Genomic DNA, 22,298 nt, shown 5'->3' on the forward strand with positions numbered 1-22,298 from the left:
ATGTGCCCCACATGCTTCATATTCTCATGTGCTCCATGATGAGAGTCTCTTATGTTAGTGCTTATACCCCATGCACTTTCCTATGACAATCATTGTATCAGTGTCTACTTTCAAAGAGCTATCTTATTTGTATTTGTTTTGTTTTTCTTTTCCATAATGATACATACCATGGATCTATGGTCTCATAGACCCATTAGGTCTTGAGAAGATGTTTAATATAACTTTCTTTCTTTCTGACATGGTTTAGGGCTTCCCGCTTCACTACATCCTTGTTGCTGGTCCTTTGATAATATCTTTGACTATCCCTTGTGGAGCACCAGTAAGCTTATGATATGGTTTTATTGCTCTAGCTAGGTGTAAGAGCTAGGATCAAAAGTTCACAGATGTGCTATCTTTGATAGTACCTATGCAGAGATGGGTACCGTACTATGAAGAAACGAATCTGAAACTAGTGTTGAGGTTAAGACCCTAGGAGGGAAGAGTTGCCAGCCTGCCCTGCCAAGACCCAATCTCCCACCTGTCACCAAATTCCAAAGCCCTTTGCCTTTCAAGAAGTTTATCGTGCGATACTTCCAAATTTGAAAGTTTTTCCTATCAATATTTTCATCACCAACAATCTTATCCGGACCATCACTCAACTTGCCATACACAAAGTTCATCGAGTACACCAACCAATCAACTCAAATAGTCATACATACATGTGCTTGGTCTCACCAATGTTGTCCACGCATTCAAGGTTTTTATGGCAACAAAATCTAAAACCACTCTTTGTTCAACTTGAACCACACTTGGTGCTACTCACAAATTCTGAAAAACACATTCAAAACAATCCTCCACTTTCCAGAACACCTCATAAATGCATACATAAAACACTTGTATCAATCTATAAGTCAAAACCTATCAATGAGCTTGTTCGTGCTTCACACATCCCACTTTACACATCATTTACAGACATAGTCATGGCTCACAATGGCCATAGCAAATCCCAAATGCACCAATGCATCTCAAGTAGTATCTAGCAAAAGCATTAGAAGTAGCGTAATCCTTTAAAAAAAAATTCAAAACCATCAAAAAACTCTTGAAATCCACTAATCTTTCTTAATTGATTGGTTTTTATCATTAAGGGTGATTAATCCAATTCAAGAGGCAAAAAGGTTAGAAAATGTGTTTTTTGGGTTCAAAATTAATCATGCAAATTAATCAAGAGAGGGTGAAATTAGTATTTTTGAGTGTTTTAAGAGCATATAGATCCATCAAAACACCTAATTACATCAATTGGATTAATTTTCCTCTCTTTTGCTTAATTTTGCTGCTTAATTTTGCATAAAGAGAAGAGACCAAAATTAAGAGACTAATTAATCTCCAATTATAAATTAATTTACACATTAGTTGATACACATAGCTTAGCAATTTCATGCTCTATCCAATGATGTGCTCAATGGTGTGAATTAATTAGTGATTACTAGTTAATTAGAGTCCTTGATTAGTCTAAAAGGGAGAAAGATTAGTATTTGAAGGATTAATTTTTGATTAATTTCTAAGCACTTTTTAACATAACTCATTAAGACTAATGAGCATTAAATGAGAAGATGCCAATGAGTTGTCAAATTGTCCATTTTGGGAGTCATATATGAAGGGTGTAAGGGCATGTCATAAAAGGGTTGACTTTTTTTATTCTTACTTGACTTTTTGAAAAAATGCCCATATCTCCTAAATTTAAAATTCAAAAAATATTTATTGAAGGAGTGCTTTTCTCTCATAGAGCAAAACCAACATAGCGTCAACAATTGTACCATTAAAGGCTAAATATGAGTTATACCAAGACATAAAGAGTTGCATAGAACAGGACTGTAAGGATTCGTAAGTTTCTAAACATACCACAGTTAAAATTGTAAGAGGACTGAGTATGCCATTGTACACATTAGATACTATTGAAAAAGCTGAAAGCCAAGCAAAGGATAAAAGTGAATGGGAATATGAGACCAAAATGAGATGTGAAGCTGAAACTAAAACTGAAACATCCATGGTTCCTCTTGGAGATTCTATCATGGTATGGTTGGATTTCCCTACGCAATGATGTTAAGCACAAATGCGCATTGATTAGCCCTCAAGCTAGTCATAACATCATGATAATAGACACTTCGGTGTCATTGGTACAACCTCAAATCATCCCTAAAGACAATGGTCTTGCAACAAGAAGTGCCAATGGACAAAACATTGAAGTTCCAGGTTACTTTAACTATGCTACTCAAACAATCGGTGGAAATGTGGAATTTAGATTCCATGTTATCTCAGATTCCCTTGAGTATGATATCATCCTTGGTGGAGCTTGGGCAAGTGACTCGTTGTATTCAATTGATGAATCCATGCAAACAGTCACCTTGAACACTCTTGCAGGCATTGTGAAATTACTATTACAGGAGGAAGAGACCTTAGAGGAGTTGGAACTTCCAACATATCTTATTGAGAATATCCTAATAATTATGGTTGGATTAGAACTTTCCAATAAAATCACCTCAATTCAAGCATTGCTTTATCTAACACGAGAGCACAATATCATGACCCTCGAGTTATGGGATTCCAACACTTCACGGCTCATCCTGATAGAATTCCATTCACACAAGACTTGAACAGGGCATGTTTTGGGGTACTTTGAACATACAAAGTATATTGAAACTAACCCCCTTACTTGTAAGTTTTTTGTGGTTGAGTATGTGTTGGAAGCATATTTGATCTTGGGGCATAAATGAACTATTGCTGCCCAAGCACCACTATGGTTTGCTAGCGATAGGGTCATCATAATGGTCAACGACACAAAGTTGACAGTACCATACTGCACGAAAGAGGATCTAACCCTAATGGATTTCTATGATACTAAATGCAAAAAGTTACAAGCCTCTTCCTCGGAAGCCCCTCTACATGAAGACCTCCCATCTGCATCATTAACCAACTCGGATAATGCATCTACCCCTTCCCCTCCATCCTCACCAACAGAGTTCAATGCCAAAACCTCGCAATCAACATCTATTCCTAAAAAAGTTTCCCAAGCGCAACCATCTATCTTTAAAAAGAAACTTAAAGAAAAATCCTTGACCTCGACAACTCCTCGTTCACCACTCTCACCACAGGAGACGGTTGCATACTCAAAAGCCTTATCATCTCACAACAACAGCCACGCATGAGACTCAAGCCTTATCACCCCCCCCCCCCCGATGAGTCTCAAAACCGCAACTTCAATGCCAACCAATGTGAAGGAGGGCCCAAAACCTTCCATGGGAGTTGAAAGATCCCTCCCCCTCCGCGCAACGAAATCGGGGGTGCTAGCAGTGGAAGTAGCACTTCTTATGCAGGGCAAAGCCTCTCACTCGGGGCCTCGCCCACGGATATCCGGATAAGAGACTAATCTCTCGGTTCTTCCAAAAACCAAACCCAGAAAAACTTCCCTTGCCCAAAACGCACGGGCGATTCCTCCAAGATTTTTTTATTCTAATGTAATCAAGAGCCTTATCTAACCAAACTGATCCGACCAAACCCGTAAGTCACATGGTCAGATCAAGGAAGAGACTTGCACTTGGATCATAGAGACCAACGCTTTTTTCCTCATCAGCCGTTGATTCTTTTCCCCATAGAACAAAGACTATCCGGGATTTAATTCATCTATCGTACCATAACAGAATTGAGTCTCATTTTAGGGATCCATCAGCTCGGCCTACAGTCCCATGGGTTAGCCAACCGCCCAACCACTGTAGTGATAGGATCCATTTAGGAATTTGGTTATGTTTTGTCCCAGGTACCAAGGAAAAGAGTTCCCAGGCCCTCTAGCCGATGCTTCAAGCAAACTTCAAGATAGTCACACCACTTACACACCCAATATGAAATTGCCTGTTTCACAGATTCAGCACTTACACACCCAATATAAAATTGCCTGTTTCACTGATTCAGCTGTCTTTAAAATAATCTTTTAATGAAACCATAGTATCATTGATCTTGGCTTCCTTTTCTTCTTCTCTGGTTGAGGGCTGATGTCAAATTGGACATGTTTCCCTTTCTTAGAAGACGGTTCAGCTTCCACCATTGTACTTCTTGTCCTCTTGGCCACAGGCATGATCTTTGGAATAGTCTCCACTCTTATCAAGCTAAGAGCCGGTCCCTTTCCTTTATCTTCCCATTTAACTCCACTGGTAGAGGGCTGATTTGTTTATCCACATCCATTCTTTCACATACACATTCGCATCCATTCTTCACATATACATTCACATCCATTCTTCACTTATACATTCACATCCATTTTCATCACATATCATCCACTCATATCCCATATCATTCAGTTACATCCTGATTTATATGACATCACATCTCATCCATTCATTCACATCTATTTGATTCACATCACATCTCATCCATTCATTCACATCTATTTGATTCACATCACATCTCGTCACATCTATTCACCTCACCTCATCACCTCTATTCACATCGCATCCTTCCATCCGTTCATTCACACCTATCTGATTCTCATCACATCTCATTACCTCTATTCACCTCACATCTCATCACCTCTATTCACATCACATCCATCAATCCATTCATTCACACCTATCTGATTCTCATCACATCTCATTACATCTATTCACCTCACATCTCATCACCTCTATTCACATCACATCCATCCATCCATCACCTCTATTCACATCACATCCATCCATCCATTCATTCACACACCTATCTGATTCTTATCACATCTCATTACATCTATTCACCTCACATCTCATCACCTCTATTCACATCACATGTCCCCATCTTCACCCACGACGATGGCATAGTAGGGAGTTTGGGCAGGCTAGTAAACGTGTTAACAAGGGGCAACACAAGGCTGGAAAACTTAGCACGGCAAAATAAACAGCTAAAACCTTAACCTACTCCACAAACTCAAATTTCAATCCACATGGTTGTTCTTGAAACAATTGATGAAATTGAAAGAATAATCAATCATAGCTCACATTGAGTTTGAATTCCCACAAAAAGATTATATAGCTGCATGGTTAGCACTAGTGGATACTCGTGCAAGCCATAACTTAATGTTTTGGGAAACTAATACCTCCCTTGACATCCTAACCTCCTTCAACCAACAAATCCATAAATAACTCGTGTCACCAAGCGAACCATGATGGCTATGGTAAGGTACAATGCTAAAATTGTTGTCAGGACTAAATCAATTGCATGTAGCTTTTATGTAACTTCGGTAGGAACAATGAAAGAGTCACTCATCCTTGGGAGGAGATGGATTACGCAAAACAATTGCCAGATTGATTGGTAAACAAACAGTGGAACTATTGAGTTGTTGGAGTGAAAACAACACTCCCCTACACTAGAGAATGCAGTTCCTACTACAAGAGATGCATTAATTGTTGATTCTCATCAATATTCCCAGCTGAAAATTATGAGTTACCAAAATAAAAGGAAAAGAAAATCTCAAAACCAAAAAGCAGTCACTCTCAAATGGGTTCCTAAAAAGAAGCAAATTGCGAAGGGTTCTCTCAACAAACGGATCCACCGATGGTCCGAAACCTTGATGCACCTTTATTTAAGATGTCTCATGTGCAAGAAATCTGGATTACCAAAGAGCTTGCTCAGAGCACAAGGATACTATTAAAGGAAATATTAAAATTGGGTGCCAAAGCACTTGTGCCAGTCCCAATTTGTCCTAGAAGTAACCAAAGGAATAGTTTCCCCAATGGGTATGGAGAGTAAAAGCTATGGTTTTTTTATATGAAAAAAAACAAAGAGAGAGAGAGAGAGAGAGAGAGAGAGAGAGAGAGAGAGAGAGAGAGAGAGAGAGAGAGAGAGAAGAGTCAAAGAAAGCAGATTGGAGATGGAAGAAAAAAATTCCAAATAGAAAAGAGTGAAGGAGCAATTATTCGACAGTCACCCTTGCACAACAACTCTATCTAAAACCTTGCCACCAACATAGTAAAAACCTTAAAGGATGTGAGAAGTACTCACTGAGGTTGCTTCCACATCTTGTGACCTTCTACATGAACAATGGAAAGATTCTTCCAACAAGGATCAACAAATTGTGGCCCTTAGAGATTTCAAAGAGCTCTCTAGCTACAACACTCCAAGGAAACATGACTCTTCAATCAAAACTCATAGCACTACAGCAACAAATGGAGAAGTTACATGTTCAAAAGGAAAGGATAGAATCGGATAACATGTTACTACAGGCAAAGGTGGAGAAAGAAAAGTTGGATTATACATAAGCAATGAAATAGAGAAAAGGATTATCAAAGGAGTGTACTTGTGCAGAGCATCAAACAACAATAAATCTTTCAAATGTTCCAAGAGTAGGATACAACATAATCCACACCTCAAGATGACAGAACAGAGTACGAGATGGAGATACTTGCTAATACCACTTTGCAATTGGATTCATTGCCTATAGAAACTCGTACACATCACTTACACTAACCCTCTTATCTAAAACACTAACATTCCTTGCACTAAACTTTGATGTCTCACACACCGACTACCTTCACATCATTTCTCTTCATTACTTGCATGCATTGACTCACAATCGTATTCTTTGATCTCTAACCTATTTTTCTCTTTATACATCTCATTCAAAGTTGTCCTCTAGATATCGACTTCATGTGTCACACACTGACTACCTTCACATCATTTCTCTTCATTACTTGCATGCATTGACTCACAATCGTATTCTTTGATCTCTAACCTATTTTTCTCTTTATACATCTCATTCAAAGTTTTCCTCTAGATATCTACTTCATGCCTTTGCACCCCATTGCTCACAACCTCTTGGGATGGTGTATGCTACTCTAGCATTCACAAAATTTCTCATGTGAAAAAAGGCTTTGTAGAAATGACTACAACTAAAGGGCTAGATTTCCTCGTTAACTGTGTCATTATCTCCCAACACCATGGCATGACTTATTGAGTCACCACGTGGCAAAAAGTAAATAACACTGGTGTATATCTCATCAGTGCGCAAAGTACTATATATCAACCTTTGGCTATCATTTTATTGTATATAACAAAGTAGACCATTAGCTATGGCCTTAAATGGAAAATCTACTATAGAGGACATACATGTTGCCTACCCTGTTGAGCTCTCAATGCACGAGATCTTTACTTCACTTGAGGAATTTAGGGAATTCAAAAACCCTTCACATTCATCCACATCTACTAACAAATCTCCCACTAACTTATCTATTTCACCACCTTCTTCTCCACCTAATGGTGTTGAAGAATCCACATGCATTGATTATTTACAAATTTCTTGTGTTCAATCGTCATCCACTTCATCTCCGGCTTACTTGTCTATTTCACCACCTTCTTCTCCACCTAGTGGTGTCAAAGAATCCTCAGGCATTGATGATGTGCAAATTTCTTGTATTCAATCACTGGCGCCCTATAGGCTGGGATTGAGCCAAAACTTATGGATGTAAATACAATAGAAGATCACGATATACTAGTGGGTGGAGAAGAAGGATATACCAATGGTTGGATATACCTCACAAATGATGATATTGTACCCTTGGAAGCTTTAGCAAAGAAAGAAAAATGTTCACAAATTGGAAAGCTAACCACCTACTGCATACAAGAGGAGGCTTTCATCGACTAGAGTTTACATTCACTAAAGCTTGTTCCATATATGGGCATACAAGAGGAGGCTTTCATCGACTAGAGTTTACATTCACTAAAGCTTGTTCCATATATGGGCAACGTCCCAGATCATGTAGTGCTTGTTCCCACTTGCCGATTCCTGCTCTGCCGATTCTTTGATTTACTCATCCTCACCCTCAACATGGTACCACGTCATTTTTGGTCAAACAGGGAAGAGCTCTTCTTTAACATCAACAAAGACCCCATGTTTCATTAACAACTACGCTTGTATTATAAAGTTATACACTTTCATGGTCATAGATTGGTTACCTTTGAGGACATGACATAAACAAGATTTTGGCATCACAACCCTTAGATGACAAAAACCGGTAACTCCCTCACTCCATCAAGGCTTTATGAACAACTTCAGGTCATATGACATTGCTCGCACTAGTGACTCAAGGATGGGTTCGTCGCCTTCAGGAAGGCGGGTATATAACATGGGGTCTAAGGCTTTGCTCAATACATTTTTGACTCATTTTAGCCCTAACTCCACTCATAAATCCAATATAATTGTATTGGTTGTCTTCTTCGAATAATAGCCCGAGCACTTGTTTAATGACTAATTTGTAAAATTTTCCATCTTTTATTGTTTGTAAGTGGAACTAGATTTATAAAGCTGCTCCCTACTACGTGCTTCATGGTCTAAGGAGGAGAGTTACTAGAGTGTAGAGGTCGAATCTTTGTTTTGGGCACTCTAGGGTGGACACACCAAATTTTTATATAAGTCAATTTTTCAAATTCAACCATGGCTCCTACCGGGTGGGCGCCCTCTGTGTCTTTTGGTTTGGCGCCTCTCATTCCTCCTCCATCATCTGTCTCTTTGTCTTCAAAGAAACCCATGCCCTTGGAAAGTTAAGCAGTAATGACGCAAGGCATGGCACAACTAGCATTTACGTCGCCTTTGCTTTTCTCAAGGTGATTTGGTGCTCCTTTACCAGGGTTGATACGTTAAACGAGCCAAGAAGCTGGTACTTGCATGGGCAGGACCTTACAAGGTTCAAGAAATCCTACCCACAAGGCATAGTGCAATTGTTTTTTGTCTAATGAGCACCTTCCTCTAGTGAACGAGTCCAGACTCAAGCTTTATCTCCAACATAGGCCTAAAAACATCTCTTTGCAGGGCTCGAGTTGATGAATTTATTAAATAAAAAAAACCCTCCCACCTGAAAACTGTCTTGATAGGTAGAGGCACAACTTCTTTCTCTCGTCCTCTCTTCACCAACTTCATATATTGCCTCTTTTTCTCCCCTTGTCACTGCACACACACCATTCCATTAACATTATTATTATTATTATTCCCTCCCTGAAGCACTTCCCTCTTCTCTCCTTGTCGACACACCCAAGATCACCATCTTTCCCCTCTTTCTCTTATGCCACATTCTAGTCTCTCTCCTCGCCATATCTTCTCTCTCTTTGAGAGAAGCTCTCCCTCTCTTAGACAAACACGCAACCTCTCTCTCCTCTTGCTTCTTCTCTCTCCTCAACACCATCTTTCTTAATTCTCCATGATATTCTACAAAAAGAGTCCCCTTTCTCCTCTTCGACAAAAAGAGTCCTTTTGTCCCTCTTCGACAAAAAGAGTCCCCTTTCTCCCTCTTCGACAAAAAGAGTCCCCTTTCTCTCTCTTTGAAAAAAAATTCTGCTTTCTCTCTCCTTAAAAAAGTGTCCCCTTTCTCTCTTGTGAATGCCTCCCTCTCTCTCTTCGACATATGTGCTCCCTTACTCTCTCTCCTTGACAAAAGTATTCCCTACTCTCTCTCTTTGATTCCTACGGTCCTCTCTCTCGACAACGTGCTTCCTTCTCTCTCTTCGACAACATGTGCTTCCCTCTCTCTCTTTGACATATGTGCTCCCCTACTCTCTCTCCTTGACAAAAGTATTCCCTACTCTCTTTTCAACACCATGGTCTTCTCTCTCTCTCTCTCTCTCTCTCTCACACACACACACACACACACACACACACACACAATGTGCTTCCTTTTCTCTCTTTGCCAACATGTGCTTCCCTCTCTCTCTTTTGACATATGTGCTCCCCTACCCTCTCTCTTTGACAAAAATATTATGTTCTCTCTCTGTTGACACCTATGGTCCCCCCTCTCTCTTTCTTTGACAACGTGCTTCCTTCTCTCTCCTTGCCAGCCTGTGCCTCCTTCTCTCTCCTCGACAACTCTCCTATATACTCTTTCTCTCTTGGACAACTCTACTACACATACTCTCCCTCTTTGACAAACAACTCTTGTTTAGTAGTGAGAGGGGGTTGTTTGGCTTAACCACCAGAGGACCATACATCTATCATCTATGGAGAGGACCATACATCTATCATCTATGGAGTACGGCATGACACCCAAGTGAAGACCTATTTAAGTGCTCATGTGCAGCACTATGGCCCTAGTGTCATGCAATATACTTGCAACACCCCTTGCAAATTTTAATTTATACTTGCAACATCCCTTGAAAATTTTATTGTCGAACATTTTTTAGTTATATTCCAACTTCGAAATCAGCAAAATTTATGAGGTAAAAATGATTTTTTGTGAATCCAACACTGTGGGTGCGGTCTGAAATGACCCCAGTAGTAACCTTGCCAAAACATACTTGAGTTGCTGTGTTAGACACACGAAGGTGGTAGCGATGGAGCCCCGAGTGGAATTGGAAGAGAGGTTGCGCAGATTCATCCTTTGGTTGCAAGTAAACATCCTCTCTCCCCACCTTTTGATTTGGCGCAAATTTCAAAATTTATTTCTAAATAAATAATAGGATTTTTTTTAGCCATGTAAGCTAATTAACTATGTTTTAGAAGGCGAGACACTAAAAGCATAAAAGAGAGAAGCATAGAACCTGTAGTCACTACCTTCTGTATGTATAAACTTGAAAGAAAAGTAAAAGCTAGAGAAAGGGAAAATGTCATCTGTGTTTATCATGTAGTGAAAGGACATAGACTGCTTTGTTTTTTAAGGTCTTCGCACATAAAACTATGCGTAATGCAACCAGTGCCTCTTAATGCAACAGAAGTTTTTAATCCAATTTAGAAAAGGGAAATTATGCACATAGATTTGTTTGATAGTAGACCATGCATATTTTTAAGGCTTTTCATCCCATGAGAGAGAGAGAGAGTTATATTAATGTCTACGAAAGGCCAAAATGACTTATGAGGCGAATACATACACGAAGACCATAGAGGTCTTTGAGCCAAAACTGTGGTCTAGCAAATGAAAAGAAAACCTTCAAACAAAGAGAAAAAGCGCGTGGGATCAATTCCGCAGCAATATTCATATCTTTGTGTCTTTAAGCTTGTTTGACTCTTTGAGAACCTACTATGAGACCAAAAGGTTACATCATATCCATGAGGTACATCATCTTGGGTACAAAATAGTAATAAAGAAAGATAACAAAAATCTAGAACTATAAAATATGATTTAGGTACATGAGCAGAGAGCTCTCATATCACCCTAATACATCCCTCATGGGCCGCTATGACATGGTGCTCACTGCTCAAGGTGGTAAAACTGAGCCGGCGCGAGAAGGCCCTGCGATGATGGCAGATGATGGCCCGGATCCTCCTGTGGTGGCTTGGCCGTGGGCGAGGGCCATGGGGTCTGGGGCGTTGAGCTTTGCAGAACTCAGTGGCTCTGTCGAGTGTCAACCTCTCGGCCGAGCTCCTACACTAGCCTGTGGTCTGGGTTAGGTGGGTGGATCAGCCCTTGGAGTGCCGGTATGGAAGAAGTCGGTGAGAGCTCTTTGTGCTAGTCCTCGAGCAAGTACAGCTGATTTGGATCTCACTAAGGACTCCCTATGTCTGCGGAGCTCTAGAAGAAAAAGTCCCAGGCATCTCTGATCCGAGAAGTCAATGATCTTGGAAAGTGGTCCGAACCCAGCTTGGAAGAGGCATTGGAACCTCCCCCAAATCTAATAGTATACAGGGCATCGGCATATGTAATTAGAGAGAGAGAGAGAGAGAGAGAGAGAGAGAGAGAGAGAGAGAGAGAGAGAGAGAGAGAGAGCGTCTACTAAAGACCCAATGGGCCTATGAGACCAAAGTGGTACAATAATGTCCATGGCATATCTCATCATGGAATGGAAAATAAAATAGAATGAAAGCATAAATATAGCTATCTCATTGGGGTGAGACAAAACTGTCCATGGAAACTCGTCATGGAATACTAAGAACATAAAAACATGGGAGCAACATCAGCTCTGAGTAGATGGTATACCACTCTCCAAAATGTCAAGCATGGGGATGACGACTATGGCCGAGAGGTCTCCCTCAGCTATGTCATGTGGAAAGGTAGCTCGATGGCGGTGGAGCATGTCCTGGATCTGGAGCTGATGAGGTGATCGTGGCCGACAGGGGGGGGGGGGTCGAGGGCGTCAGGCACGCTGGAGTGCAGAGGCTCGGTCTGAGGTAAATCCTCTCGGGCGGGGTAGGTCCAGAGCAGCTCGTGGAGGGTACACAAGATCCACTATGTCGGTGTTCTCCACCTCTTGGGTCCGGAAGAAACTGGTGATGGTTGGCTGCCGAGGGAGGGGGCGGCGTGGCTGGGGCCTGTGTCTCAAGAAGGTGTCCCTGTGTCTGTGGAGCTCAAGCAGGAAGAGGCCCAGGCAACGCTGGTCCTGGAAGTCAATGATCCTGGAGAGAGGACCGAATCCGTCATGAAATAGACAGTGAAACCAGCGGCATATGTAATGCTCCTCCGTCTCAACCTCTGTGTGGCATAGTTGGCAGATCCTCTCCTCTCTGGGTGTCTGTACGAGCTTCCCGGCTCTGAAGATGCGCTCAGCTCTACCTGTCTCCACTCTGAGGTGGTGGGAAGAAACCCGTATCTGGCCAATCGCAATCCGCATGGCATGGGACATGTGAACACTCAAGTAGCCCGGCTGCTGGAGAGAGAGAGAGAGAGAAAGAGAGAGAGAGAGAGAGGTATTTCGGGCAGTAGTAGTAGTCGGTCAACAGTGCCAACAGAGTGGCCATCGCAGGTGCCACGTGGTAGTCGACCATTGGACAGTAGATCGGGTAGAAGGCCGTGGAGCAATCCTAAAATAGGTTGACAGCAGATAAAGTGGCTAACCAATGTTGGTGCTGCATATATCTATGTGTATAGGAAGTTCCATCTGCGTTCTCGCAAGGGCACAAGTCTACAGAGCGATTCTTTGGTGCAAGGGATGGCCAAGGAGAAACTACAGTAGAGCATTGGGCTGAGAATTGTGGTCAACATTCACAATTGTCTTTTGTGCTTGAAGTTCAATTGTAACACATTTTTTTGTACATAATACAATTCAATAGTTCAGAGCTATTGTGTGTTGTGGGTTTGAATTCTGGTGCTTTATTCTCAAGCACACAGGCACAAGAGTTCTACAATTGGTATTAGAGCCTAAAAAACCTGCAAATTTTTTCTTTCACCTGTGTGCATTGTAGGGTCCCTAGCTTCAAGGAGTTCACAAGGTCGGGTTTAGGGAAGTCTTTGGATTCTCTTCTCACTGGCTCGTGGCTACTCGTCATGGATTCACAACTCTATGATTTGGTTCTCAGCATGAAGGCATCCATGGACAAACAGGTGGCTCTTTTGGCAGAGGGGTTGCTCTGTCTGGATAAAGTGGACAGTACACCTCGAGCACACGTTGAGATTTGGTGTCTACTGTGGCTCATGCCTCCGAGCTAGGATTGGACGATTCCAAGGGAAGAAGCGGTGCCCCTATGTGGGGGAGGGTTTTTCATCCATTTGGATGCGGGTAAGGATGATCCGGTTGAGGCTACTATTGAGAGCCTTGCTCGTGGTCCGGTAGTTGTCATTCTGAGCTTGCGCGTAGTTGGAAGGAGAGATGCCGTTCGCATTGTTGATGTTCTCCTTCTTGGAGTCCTCTTTGCCAGACTCTCCGGATAGTTCTCATCTACCTTCAATGGCTTGACGTCGGGGTACTACTTGTTTGCTGAGTTCTTCATCCATGCCTCGTGAGGAACAAACTGAATCATTGAAGCTTCCAAAGCCTCCAAAGTCCAATGGGAAGATGGATAGACAAGTCGTCACCAACTTGATCAGTGAGATCATTATGCCTGGGAGACCAATCCTTTCATAGATGCGACAAACGATGATAGGGTGTTTTGTTGGACCACTTCAGTTGAGCAGGATATGTTTCACTGCTGAAATATGAGAGAATGAGATGATTTATGCAAGGGACTGAAGGGCTGCTTATATATGAGCACATGTTGCAAGTCGATTTGCTATCATGCTGTCGGCTTGTTTATTAAGGTCCACAACTGTCTGAAAATGACATTTTATGCCATCGCTTTCACATACGTGTGGCTGGGGTCTTATGTCTGCCGATCGCCCATAGGGGCTTCTATTGCTGGCCACTGCCAAGGCCCAAGTGTTGGCGCCTTTTGTGGCTATTGGTGGCTCTTGTTAGAGCCCACCTAAGGCTGGCCATAAGGCTAGCCTAAACCTATGTTACCTATATGCTTCTACAATGCATCTACCCTAGGATGACCTACATGCTTTGTTCTCCAAGTGGGTTAAGTGACACATACCGACACCTAAGGCTTCAGATGTGGCCTATGTAGCTCGTGCCTAACATGTCCCTGGACTAGGGCTTACAATGGGGTCACGGCATATGACACTAACATGTCCATTCTTTTGCAAGTGTAAGAACTATGATAGACCAGGTCAAAGAGGAGCACAATCAACACATCTTACTTCAAGACATTCTTAAGATAAAATCTCATATGTTGAACTAGGGCAGGTTTGAATGATTTAGGCCTTTTGTTTATATTTCTTGACTGGTTTATAATGCTAAGAAGATTTGCATACTTGAGCTGGTTTGCTACAATAACTTTCAATTTGAGAAGTTTGAGTGGTTGAACAATTCTTACTCGTATTAGCTGATGTGTGTAGGACAATGGAGTAGAGCTGCGAGTTTCCACAATAAAAAAGTCAGAGGGAAAATCCAAGGGTCTTGGTGTTTTTTCTGTATGCGACAACCATGAAGGTCAGGAGCTCTGGAAGTATGCATATATGGTGTTTTTTTGCTGCATGGTGTGATAATTGAATCCTAACTTTCACATACCAGGTGAAAATACTGAATGAAAATCCAATTTTGTAGTTTTTGGCAGTCTCATAAAAATGTCAGCATATGAAGGCATGTTGGTGTGGAATGATTGGTTACCTAAGATACTGTAGATTCGTTCTACATGCTAGCTGTTGTTATGACGAACTATCATGTTACCCTTTATGTACAATCCAGTATAGTGATCATGGCTTCATTATTGCAACCCATTGCTCTCTTAGATGCAGGAATGTGTGCATGGCAATGTTCAGAGGGGCTGACATTTTTGGAATATTTTATCATGAAGAGCGTACTTTCACACACACACACACACACACACACACTCTCTAGCGAAGACTTCTTATCTTTCTGTTGGCAGTTTTTTGTGTTTATAACAACAGTAAATTCAACCCACTGCTATCTTAGATGCAGGAATATATGCATGGCAATGTTCAAGGCTGACATTTTTGGAATATTTATCATGCAGTGAAGACTTGTTATCTTTCTCTTGGAAAAAATTTCTGCTTACAACAACAATAAATGAAGACCAAAAATGATAAATGTAAACACGCTATTTGAATCCCAAGTCTTGCTGCTGCTTTGCTTTTTGAATCTCAAATTTTTAGAACGTTTTATGAAATCCTCCATCAAGTTTGGGTTGGTTTGACAAAGGTAACCAATTGCATATGTGCGCACGTTTATGTGTGTTTTGGGGGGGAGAGTGTTTGTAGCTTGCTTGAGACACTAAGGATTGATTAGCCTTGAAATGTTAGGCTTTGTTCTGAACAAGTCTGTATACTTTGATACAAAAATCGTTATGTTCCTTTGCATACTACACACTGAAGAGATTAGATCTTTATGCTTTTGACCAATTGAAGCTCCCCCATCCATCCACCATGCAGGTTTACAAATGTCATGGCATGTATTTTGTGCTGCGCATGTTAATGATATTTAGGGCAACACATTTTTTTTTCTAGAAAAAAGATCCTTCCTACATGCTCAGAGCCCTCAAAAGAGGTGAAAAGTATAGCTGGGGAAGGTGGTTCTCTCCATGGCTGGCTGCTCTCAGCGGGAAGATATAAGGTGGTGTGTGTGTGTGTGTGTGTGTGTGTGTGTGTGTGTTGGGACCCGATCAGAGAGAAAGGGACCCTGGTGCCATGTGCGCAAAAAAGCCTCTTGCCACCTATGCATGCGATCCCCCCCCCCCCCCCCCCCCCCCCCCCCCCCCCCCCCCCCCCCCCCCCGGGCCCGGCGGCCCCCGGGAGGGTATGAGTCCGAATGGACTCAGTTGGGGGGTGAGAATGCCCTCGATGGCCTCACTGCAATGGGCCCCCGGGAGGGTATGAATGATATCAGTCCAAATGGAGGGTATGAATGATATGAGTCCGAATGGACTCAGTTGGGGGGTGAGAATGTCCTCGATGGCCTCACTGCAACGGGCCCACCATATATGCCATGCAGCAATGCTGCTGATGATCTCCCTTCTATGACAGGTGCTTGAGACCAGGACTCTGAAGACAGGTTGTGAGTAGAAACTGCAACTATCCTCCATTAGGACAGTTGCAGAGCCTTTCCTCTTGCTCCTCGTAGAAGAGAGCAGGGTGGCCTCTGTCACCTAGGCTACTGCCCCTCATGTGATAATGTGTGGAGCAGACCGCACTGTCGTGCAGAGTGAAAGAATCCTCTACTAAACCTATTGCTCTTTGGGACAAGTCCCCAAGGCAGCGTCATTCAACTCCAGGGAGTGGCCATAACGTGCGCCAACCATCCTCTAACCAAGTGCTGACAGCAAGGCTGCGCCGGGCTAACTGCCAAAGGAAGAGCCACATATGCTTCCAAAATCTCCAAGGAAGCGGGAGGAAATGCCCAAGGAGGAAATGGTCTGCTGCTGCTGGGGTGCCGTCTATCACATGCATCTAAACCCTACGCCTCATCCTTGTTGTGTAATGAAAGAAGGGGGGGGGGGGGTCGGGATCTATGAGCTGAAGGGTCCTGCCACTCCCACTTGCCAGGGTCCCTCAGGACCCGCATCAAAGGTCGGCTTTTCTGAAACCATAGCCGCCAAGACCTGTTACAGGCCACCTTGGCTGGGGGAGGGTCAATGTGCTGATGATGATCATAAAAGCCAAGAATCCTCACCTGTGTGAGCTAGTTGAAGTGAGCCACCGGTGAAATCCTCGGTCACATTAAAGTGGTGGTTCTTCTCTGGACACCATGTTTGGGAGTCCTCGATACTCAAGACACAATGTAACACTTTAAACAGACTTGAATGTAAGCATAGTACAATGAAAAGAATCCTGTAAACAGTACTTGTATTACTTCAAAGAAGCTGTTACATGCCCCTCACTGCACCATGCATACCCAGCAGTGGCCACAGTGAGATGGACAACACACTGGAGTCTGGACGGAATGACACACTGACTACATGACTCAATGAAAGAGACGACAATAACAATGCGGACTGAGCTGAAAAGATGTATATAGAGTAGGATCCCCAACGGTTCCATTGATGTCTCTTTAATTGTGTGGAGACTCGGAGAGTCACATCGTTTTCAAGGATGCTGTTGGTGAGTATCTCCTATCTTTGGAAGATGCCAAATAGTGTGACAGTGTGGTGCCTATTGGTGCGTGCACCTCCCATGTATCCGTTGGTGCGCTCCTTGGAGATTCTTTGGAGTTCCGTTGTTGCGGGGCCACTGGATGGTCCAGCCAGGATGGCCCAAGATGACCCAACTGGATGGTCCAGGATGATCCAGCCAGGATGGTCGAGCAGGAACAGTGCTCAATGCTCACTGTGGGCACCCTTGGTGGCTACACATCTAGGACTGCACAGTCTCTGCATACGTGCGCAATACATGAGTGCCTTGCAAGACATCGTGACCAGATACATCATGCTGTACACCCTGCAAAGCCTCAAGAGAGGGCAGCATGTCTTGGTGTGCATCTACATGATCCCCCACATTCTACAGACTTTGTCCAACCCAAGCAGGGAGGACTCAACAAAGTCATTCTAGCCTGATGCAAAATTCTTCTGTGAAGATGACTCAGCAACCTCATCACTCTGACCCAGTACATCATCATGCAGTACATTGTCTTTGGGTGATGCATGATCTTGTGTCCCAGCATTCTCACCAAGAGGGCGGCCATGAGAGACGACTCGTGACTCTTGGTGGAACGTCAGTTGAGACGGGCAATCCATGGTAAAGTGCCCCTGTTGGTGACAGACCTGGCACTGATCAGGTCTACTTGCAATCGCCATACATTGCTCCAAGGTCCCTGAAACAGCACAAAGTCCTCGAGAAGCTCACAGTCATGAGCAAGCACCATTAGCCTGGGGACAGGCAGAGACCACCTGGGCGGTAGAGGTCGGCAAAGTAGGGATAGGGGCACTTGTAGAAAGTTGACCCAATGGCCTCCAGCATCAGCCAATACGTATGTGGAATGTAACATGGGTGCTTGCGGAAGCGTGTTTATGAATCGATTGATTATGATTAGTGCCTAATCAAAGACTTAAACCCATGCTCAAACTGCTGCTTCTTCATGATCAATACATAGTAGAGAGAGATGACCTAATCTACCATTTATTGCTAACATGAAATGTATACAATGCTTCCTAAACCTATACTGCATTGCTGAAACTGCTGCTTCTTCATGCCCAATACACAGTAGAGAGGGATGTCCTAATCTACCATGTATTACTAACATGAAATCTATACATGCTGAGCAGAGATACCCAATGGTAGCATTACTCCTGAGTTCTCAATGACTCAATGAGGATCGATGAATCAATATGGCTAAAGCCTAGACTCCTATTTATGGTGTCTAATGCTGGTGAGTTGGCTACCAACTCTACCAACCCTAATAATGATGCCCAACTAGGTGTGTTCACACAATAACCCAATAAATGTCCACATTGGGCTGGTCATCGGGTGCTTGGACAATATTACAAAGATTTGGCACAATAGCCCTTACAAACACATAAATCCGGGCATGTATGCAACCTTTGAGCTAGCCAATGGGTAGAAACATGTCCACGTCACACTTGGGAGAGTGTGCACGTGACATGGAAGCCCTGGGAATGTGAGTGTAAGAGAAGTGGTTCCGGTCTTCTTCAACAAGGTCGAAATAGCTGATGTATGGTACGAAGAACATTTTCCTTGGGCCCAACAGGAAGGGTTTGCCCTTCAACACCTTTAAGGCTGCTTCCTCAGCATCTAAGTCTACTTGGAAGGAAACCCTCTCGCAAGTAAAACCTCATATCTTTGAAGTGGAGTGCGAAGTCAGAGGGCGACGCCAACACCTAATCATGGGCTTGGATACGGGACGGATGTGACCCGAAGATTTTGGCAATGACGGTCGTCTTGGTGTCTCTTTCAATCTCGGCAAAGAGGGTCGCAAGCTCGGCTTCTAGGTAGCATTATTTTGTCTTTTTTCTGTGTTTACCAGTTTTTTTTTGTCACACACAATCTTTGTAATCCCTTATGTCTCATAGACTTTATTGTCTTTTGAAGACACACAATATAACTTTCTTTCTTTCTGTAAAGTTAGTGGTTCACCCGCCCTTGGGTTTTTGGCGTTGGGCGGGGCGCCGTGCGTGGGCCCGGGGGGTGGGGGGGGGGAAGGTGGTGTGCGCACCAAGGAGGAGAAGGCAGCAAGGGGGCACAAACGCTCAGCAGTTGGGGAGCTTCATGACCCCTCGTTTCTTTGGATGTGATGTCGTCATGCTGCGATATTTCTGTCAGGCATTAGAATGAAATAGCTAGGCAGTTCATTTTTTGGAATCACTTCACAGGTGATGAGATGAGAGGGGAGGAATACGTCACACTTATGCCTATGGAGCTGTTCTGTGTGACATTGGAGTGAGGACATGGATGATGGTGGGCTAGCACACCCACAACTGGTTGGGAAGTTGCACTTCGCGGCTCTAAGGCAAAGCTCCCAACAACACATGTTTTGGAAAGGCTTTTAACTTGAACAATACCATAACACACATCTCGCTCATATTTCACTCATATAATACAAACAACGTTATGTAAACTAGATCCATTATATTAATGTGAATGGAGTATAGATGCTTCATAAAACATGGAATAACTCCAATACGGTTTTGGTACAATGAGGTATATTGACTTCATACAACAGTCATCAGGTTACGCCCTTATATAGGTTTACAATGACACATGGCATCGACCCATTGGGTACAATACACGGTTCTTGAATTGGGCTCTTTATTAGTTTGACGTGTCTCTTGGCTAGGAGTATTTTGGTGCATTGGTGTACCCCTGCAGGCCATTGAAATACATTGGAATGAGGATGGAGTTATTTCACTTCAGTGCATAGAGAGGTCGGAAGAGATGATGCAGGAGCCAGTCCTTCCTATTGAGAGGGTGGGACAGTGAGGCAAACATTGGGTTGTAGACGCCCCTAAGCATGCTTGTGTTAGTACTGTTTAGGCCTTCTGAACCCTTTAGAGACAGGCTGTACTTGTAAAAGGGGCAACACTTATTCATGTAAATTTTAATCAGAGCTATAATTCATTGAGTTCCTTGATTCATTGCATATTGTGTATCATTTTGTGCTCATAATGCTACTTCAATACTTGGTATATACTACTTGCATGTACATCGAAAGCCCCAAGCTATGATTTTACACTTTGCAATGCCGAACAACTTCAACATTTACAAATACACCCAACCATGTATATGCACAACCTTTAATGGGATTGTATTGATGCGATACAAATATGGAAATACAGATTGATAGATCTAGATAGACAGATGCGTACATGGATAGTTTTATAAATATGTGAGAGATATAAGTGTATTTAATTTGCTTAGAGTGAAAATGCAGCATGTGACAATCAACACAAGTTCCAAAAAGGGGAACATGTATTTCAAATTTTTGGCAAACATCCAATCATCATTTATTTTGAAAGCATTTGCAAACTTGACTGCCCTTGCTTTTTTTTTTTTTTCGTTTACTTGGAACTTTTGAAGGAATCTGACTTTCTCAATTGCATTGCTTTTGGACAGGTGTGCTTATGGTTACTCCCCTCTACTTAGCGATCACACCAATGAGTGTTCTTCAGGATCCCGAGTTTGGGAAGGTATATGCGAAGCTGTTTGAAGATGGAGATGTGGATGATAGGTTGCTCATGATTCTTTACTTAATGGTGGAACGTATCCGTGAATCTTCTTCCTTTTGGGCACCGTATCCCACACAAATCTTGTCTAGATATTACCTCTCTTTGACAATTAATGAGCATGGATTGCCTTGCTTTTGTTTCTTGTGCATGCCCTTTGACTTGGAGTCATGCTATGCTCCTTAGCCACAATTGTTAGCTATCTTGATGTTTTACCTACGAGTTTTGGAACACCACTTTGGTTTACAGAGAGAGAACTTCAAGAACTTAAGGGTACTGCCCTTTACAATGCCACAAAAATACAGGTACACTAAAGTCAAGTTGCTTAGGACCATTTTTAATATCTAGGAAATGTTTACTACTGTTCATATAAGACTAATGATTGAGCGATTTAACCACAAGTCTGCAAAACTACAAGAAACTGCGCCACTTGCTTGTAGAGGAATTTGCAATTGGGGTGTTCTTGTGAGTGAGTGTCAACTGCGTTAAGCTTGTTACAAAAACCAATGGGAGTTGGATCAATTGCTTTACCTTGAGTGCAGCTTGCTCGTGTACATATGTTCCCTCATCAGCTCCAGATCCAGGACATGCTCCATCACCATCGAGCTACCTTTCCACGTGATGTAGCTGAGGGAGACCTCTCTCAGCCATACTCATTAGCCCCATGCTTAATATTTTGGAGAGTGGTGTACCATCTAATGGGAGTTGATGCTCCTCTCATGTTTCATGTTCCTCGTATTCCATGATGAGATTTCCATGGACAGTTTTGTATCACTCGAGTGTGAGTTTTGTTCTGTTTCTATTTTATTTTCCATTCCATGATGAATATACCATGGAAATTATTGTATCACTTTGGTCTCATAGGCCCATTGGGTCTTTAGTAGATGTTTAATATATCTTCCTTTCTTTCTCGGCAGGAATCAACCGCATTTTCTGTCTTAACCTGGCTCACCTTCACAGAGCCGGACATGGTTGGCCCTTTGGGCATCTAGCTGGGCTGTTTTGGGTGCCTCAGTGCCTGCTGCCCAAAGGTGACCCAAAGTGGCTGGTTTTATCTTGCTCCCGCTCTTGCCAATTCCCCCACACACATCCATAGTTTCCCCCATTTTCAACATTGACTAATGGTGTCCTAACACCAGATTTTTCTAACATACATGATGTCTCCGGCACTTTCTAAGCCATCATAGGCATGCACCTACTCTATCCTGTGAAAACCCTAATCCTCATTGTTCATAGTACACAATTGTGCCCCTTCATAAGTGAGGTCTTACAATGGTCTTTCTCTATCTACCATACCTTGTACATCCTCAGTAGTCATGACATGCATTTGTTGCCTGATGCAAGCCTATATGGAATAGGAGGGCAGGGTGTCTTCGTTGACACCTTCTTGCATACAAGATTGTCTTCAGTGGATCTAAACCACAACTTTGAA

General features: G+C 42.7%; 1 protein-coding gene across 4 annotated transcripts in view; it reads left to right on the forward strand.

Annotated features, from left to right (window-relative positions):
• Window positions 1-10,135: 10,135 nt before the first annotated feature.
• Window positions 10,136-22,298, forward strand: part of LOC147607190 (SET domain-containing protein) — a 94,586-nt gene continuing 82,423 nt past the window's right edge. Inside the window, exons 1-5 of one of the 4 annotated variants that reach the window (XR_015264813.1) lie at window positions 10,136-10,203; window positions 10,299-10,374; window positions 14,574-14,667; window positions 20,757-20,934; window positions 21,066-21,171. Coding sequence is in view for 3 of the 4 variants with exons in the window: in XM_086790944.1 (XP_086647070.1) it covers window positions 10,199-10,203; window positions 10,299-10,374; window positions 14,574-14,667; window positions 20,757-20,934; window positions 21,066-21,171 (459 nt within the window). In the remaining variant the exon portion in view is untranslated. The other 3 variants (XM_086790944.1, XM_086790945.1, XM_086790946.1) reach the window with 3 other exon arrangements.

The sequence above is a fragment of the Cibotium barometz genome, chromosome 56, assembly GCF_041138505.1.
Source record: "Cibotium barometz isolate CiBa-2024 chromosome 56, ASM4113850v1, whole genome shotgun sequence".
NCBI lineage: Eukaryota > Viridiplantae > Streptophyta > Polypodiopsida > Cyatheales > Cibotiaceae > Cibotium > Cibotium barometz.